The 5,657-nt window shown below is 34.5% G+C and overlaps 1 protein-coding gene across 1 annotated transcript; it reads right to left on the bottom strand.

Moving 5' to 3' along the window:
- Positions 1–3,365: 3,365 nt before the first annotated feature.
- Positions 3,366–4,295, bottom strand: LOC121035795 (olfactory receptor 5K3-like). The gene has a single exon (XM_040483646.1). The coding sequence runs from the start codon at positions 4,293–4,295 to the stop codon at positions 3,366–3,368; it is 930 nt and encodes a 309-aa protein (XP_040339580.1).
- Positions 4,296–5,657: the final 1,362 nt, after the last annotated feature.

Below are 5,657 nucleotides of genomic sequence, written 5' to 3'. Positions count from 1 at the left end.
TATGACAATGTAGGAAATGTCTTTGTTCTTTTGAGATATATGTTGAAGGATATGTGGGTAAACTGTCATAATGTCATCATATATATGTATATATACATATGTGAATTAAATATATATATGTACACATTTATAGATAGATTACCAGGCAATATGGTAAAATGTTAATTAATAATCTTGGTTTAAAAAAATTCATGAGCATTCTCTCAACTTTTCTGTAGGTTTGAAATATTTCAAAATAAATTTAAAGGAAAATGTCACTGATTCACATTTTCTTGAATCTCTGCCCACTTTACAGCTTAGTTTCTTGAATGTTTTCCTCTCTTGCTACTTTTACTTCTCTGAGCTGTGTACAATGTGACTTAGTGGTTAGGAACATGGATTCTGGAGCTAGATAGCCTGTATTTGATCCCTGAACTCCAAATTAATATTTCTGTGGACAAATTGTGCAATTTCTGTGTCCCCCATTTTTTCAGTGGGGTCATAGGAAATTAAAATATAGAAATAAAAGTAAAATATGTAACAAAACACCAAATAGTTAAACGGATACTGGTGAAAAGTTATTTATAAGCTAAAAGAATGAGAATTAATTTAAAATCAAGTATAAAATGAAAGATTAGGCAAGAGACATGAATGTATTAGTTAATATTTATTCAGCTGCAATAAAAGTATTTTTCCCAAACAAGTTTAACAGTTAGAAGGTCTATTAAATTTTGAAACCAGAAGGGATGGTTAATTCCAGTGACTCTGGGTTTGTTTCTATGTGATTCCCTCAGCTATGTGCTCTTGTGTGTGTTGACTTCGTCTCTAGGCTGGTTTCTCCCTTGATGGCAAAATGGATGTAGACTGTGCCAGATTTCATATCCACACAGCATGACATTCAGAGGAAGGAAGACTACCTTTTTTGTGGATCTGTTTTAAAATAAAGGAACCATGTATTCCAGAAACTTCTACAAAATTACCTCTTTTGTTTCATTGGCCCCAAATACGTCATGTACTCTTCCCTTAACAGACCTCTAGGATTCAGTGTTGCTAAGAGTTGGGGGTAGATGGTACAGAAATACATAACAAAACTTGTGGTACCTCTAGGAAAGGGAGAGGGAATCAATGTATGTGAGTCTGACAATTAAAAATATCCTCTAAAGTAGGGAGTGGATACAAAGGAACAACATTCATCTAACTCAGGTATCTGGATTTCCCTTATACTCTTAAAAAGAGTTTAGGACCCTACAGAGCTTTGTTTATGTGTTTATTATTATTGATTGATTAATTCAAAAATAAAAATAACAAACCTGTTACAGATTAACTTAATTATATTAAAATATATTAAAGGAGGGGCGCCTGGGTGGCTCAGTCGGTTAAGTGTCCGACTTCAGCTCAGGTCACGATCTCGCGGTCCTTGAGTTCGAGCCCCACGTCGGACTCTGGGCTGATGGCTCAGAGCCTGGAGCCTGCTTCTGATTCTGTGTCTCCCTCTGTCTCTGCCCCTCCCCCGTTCATGCTGTGTCTCTCTCTGTCTCAAAAATAAATAAACGTTAAAAAAATGTAAAAAATAAAAATAAAATATATTAAAGGAAATGGTTAGTGAATGGCCAAATATGTCAGGCACCTTACTAAGTATTAGTGAAAGGAAATCAGTTATGACTAGGTTGATATTCATAGGAAGAATGTAGGCTTTTATTTTATTACCCAGTAGTAGTTACAATTGCCTATCTTTTCTTTAAAATGTTGCTGATATCTGTGTACTCCTCTACTTTTATTCAGTTTCAGCTCTCATTGTCTAATGTATGAATCATTACAGTGAGTCTTATTGTGCCCAGCTTCATTGCATTCAATTGCCAGATTAGTTTTCTGAAAGATACAATCATACTACCCTGTTCTAGGAAGAATTTGCTGTCTGATGCCTCTGAGATAAATTCAGATTCCTTTGGGTGGCATATAAGATTCTCAATAACCTGATACACTTCCACCTTTATTTCCCATATTCAGAAACAGCTCTGAACAACAACTTTCTTACTCTCTCCATGGTTCACCTCCTTTATCCCCCATTCCCAAGGCCACGCTTATTTCCATAAACATCGGCTGTGGTCATACTTATTCCTTTTTTCCTCCAAATATCATTTTTAAAATAATTTTTAGGGCACATTTTACTTTTGATACTACATAAGAACTCAGTACACAAAGCTACAGGGATCTCCATTTTCTGAACTCCCAAGCAGCATTGATACAAATTCTAGCTTGATCTGAATGACTTGGATGAACTTGAGCAAGCTACTCAGTTTCAAAGTACGAGATTTTTATTGAGAAAAAACATGAAAAATCATGTCTAACCAATATATATGAAAGGTCTAGCTTTGTGCCTAGCAGATAGTATGTTCTCAGTAAATTATTTTTTCTTTCATATTTGCATATATAAGTGATCAGTAAATCTTTTTTGTTCAGGTATTTAGGTATTTAGAATTTTCACTATTTTCTGCCTAATTTATGCTTTACAGCATCCCCAAATTTTTGTTAATGCTGTGAATATGTCAGTAATTTACATTGGAATCAGTACAGGTTGGTGTAATTGCTAATAACAAGACAAGTAATAATATCAGAGAGAAAAAAAATCATTTAGTTTCATATATTCAGAATTTCACTTTACTTTTGATGGATGCCTAATCAAACAGCATGAAAATATCCAAATCCATAGGGATTTCAGAATAAATAGTATCTATTTCAACTATAGATTGATAAATAATCAGTAAACAGATACTTTATTTCAGAGAACTTGAGAGTAAAATTGACAAACACTAAAGATGAAAATATTCTTGATTTGAAAATAGGTATTCCGTGTGAATTAATATTGAAACATAATCTCTTGAATAAACTCAAAATTGAGAATCAAGTATATCCAGTTTACTTCTGACAGGTGGTGTTAAGAAGGGATTAATTCTTGAGAACTTGGAATGTGCCAGAGTTTGTAAGATTATGCTTTGAGGTTCCAAAAATTTGTCAATTCCAAATGGAGGCAATCTTTATATATACTGACTTCTATTCCTAGTATTTGTAGAAAATTGTAACTCATTACACTTTGAAACAATTAGTTAATAGTTTAACTAATTTCATTGTGCCACAGTTTATGACCTCAAGAATAATTATTTAGTTCATTCCTGCTGGGAGCTAGTAGCTTAGATTTCAAAATACATTGTAGCAGAAATTCTCCTTGCTGAATTTCTTTATTTGATTTATACACTATCATGTTTTAGTAATTTAATATTTTATATACAAAGTGATCATTTTCTACTTTCTCAATATTCCATATTTTTAAAAGCATTTTATCAAATTTAAGTTAATTTTCCACAGGGGATGAAATTTTTTTCAGAATGTTATAAAACTTTCTTCATAATTTTTTTCATAACATTTAATACTTCCTTATTTCTTAGACTATAGATAAAGGGGTTTAATAAAGGAATTACTAGAGTATAAAAAATAGCAACAGGTATATCTTTATCTTCTTCTTTAACTGAATTTGGTCTAATGTACACAAAAAGAAGAGAACCATAGAATATTGAGACAGAGAGAAAGTGGGATGCACAAGTAGATAAAGCTTTGCCTCTTCCTTCTTTGGACTTCATTTTGAAAATCGTGAAGAGGATGCAGAGATAAGAGATTAGAACTATGATAATAGAGAAGACTTGAATTGACCCTGAAAAGATAAATATCATCAATTCATTGATAGAAGGGTCAACACAAGAGAGTCTGTATAATGGAAGAACATCACAAAAAAAGTGATTAATTTGATGAGACCCACAGAAAGTTAACCTAAAGAGAAACCCTATATGAATCACAGAATGCAAGTTTCCAGCTATGTAGGCCCCTGTGGTCATCTGAATGCAGAGTTTCTTTGACATCATGGTGTGGTACTGTAGTGGGCTGCAAATGGCCACATAGCGGTCATAGGCCATTGCTGCCAAAAGAAAGCAGTCTGTAGTTTCAGCAAGGCAGAGAAAATAAAATTGTGCCATGCATTCATAAAGGGAAATCATTCTGTCCTTAGAAAAGAAGTTCTCTAACATCTTTGGGGTAATGGCACAAGAACAACAGGAATCCATTAGAGCTAGGTTGCCCAGAAAGATGTACATTGGTGTGTGAAGACGATACTCTGTAAAAATCAATGCCACCAGGCCAAGATTCCCCACCATAGTGATCAGATAGATAGTAAGAAACACCACAAAGAGTAGGCTCTTCAATTCTGGGTGATCTGTAAATCCTATGAGGATAAACTCAGTTGTCAAGGAGTGGTTATCCTCATTCATATCCACCTTCTTTGTTGAGATAGGAATTCTGGAGACATAAAATTCTAATTAGAGTGTGTCTAATTTTCCTTTCACATTTTAATTTTTACAACAAAGAGAGTAGCTTCTGCAAACTTCTGTTACTATCTCTGGACACAGGCACACAAATCTCTAGGGGATATTCCTTCTTCTAAAATGTCAGCTTTATAACCTCAATTCTGAAACTCTGGATTCCCAAGAATATTTTTATAATTCCAAGGAGAATTCTTACAATGGAAAAGTTTTGTCTTTATGGATTCATGCATGAATAGTGTACAAATATAACATACCCATATTTGGTACATTGATGTCAATTTTTGTATTAAAGATCCTTAAAATTTTAAATCAATTTTCATATATACACATTTTTTTAACTGAGCAAGAAGTTTTCATATATTCTTCCAGTTGAGTAAATATTTGAAAATAGCATACAAAAGATATGTTAAATTTATATATTAGGAATAGTATGAGATTACTAAGAATTAAGAAAACTATCATCTTTAAAGAAAATTACTTTGGATATCTAAAGAAATAAATATCCATGTATTGTCACCTCTCTCATTCCTGTTCCCAATATTACACTCATTTCCATAAAAACTGACTCGGGGCGCCTGGGTGGCGCAGTCGGTTAAGCGTCCGACTTCAGCCAGGTCACGATCTCGCGGTCCGTTGAGTTCGAGCCCCGCGATGGCTCGGAGCCTGGAGCCTGCTTCCGATTCTGTGTCTCCGTCTCTCTCTGCCCCTCCCCCGTTCATGCTCTGTCTCTGTCTGTCCCAAAAATAAAATAAACTTTAAAAAAAAAAAACAAAAAAAACTGACTCTGTCCACGCCCTCACTCCTGTTGATTTTTGCCCAGATATCTAAATCCTTTCCTTCTTTATGTACAGTTTACATATAATGCTGCTTAATATTAAGTTTTAACTAAATGCCCTAGACCACACTGATTTTCACTTTCTGAATCCTCAAGCATTTCTTATATGCATAACACAATCTAGAGTTGCTTGTCTACATGGCTTTTTTTCTCTTTTTTTTAATTTATTTTAAAATTTTAACCTTCATTCATTTTAGAGAGAGTGTGAGTAGGAGAGGGGCAGAGAGAGAGGGAGACAGACTCTAAAGCAGGCTCCAGGCTCTGAGCTGTCAGCACAGAGCCCAACATGGGGCTCAAACTCATGAACCACAAGATCATGACCTGAGCCGAAGTTGGACCCTTAACCGACTGAGCCACTCAGGCACCCGTCCTTTTTTTATTAAAAAATTTTTTTCATGTTTATTTTTGAGAGTGGGGAGGGGCAGAGAGAGAGGGAGACACAGAATTTGAAGCAGGCTCTAAGCTGTTAGCAC

This window comes from Herpailurus yagouaroundi, unplaced genomic scaffold (assembly GCF_014898765.1).
Source record: "Herpailurus yagouaroundi ecotype Mexico unplaced genomic scaffold, PumYag 162, whole genome shotgun sequence".
In the NCBI taxonomy this organism is placed as follows: domain Eukaryota; kingdom Metazoa; phylum Chordata; class Mammalia; order Carnivora; family Felidae; genus Herpailurus; species Herpailurus yagouaroundi.
This window is presented reverse-complemented; position numbering and strand designations above follow the sequence as displayed.

Coding starts and splice junctions, on each gene's coding strand:
- LOC121035795 (XM_040483646.1), bottom strand. CDS start 4,295: ATGAATGAGGATAACCACTCCTTGACAACTGAGTTTATCCTCATAGGA.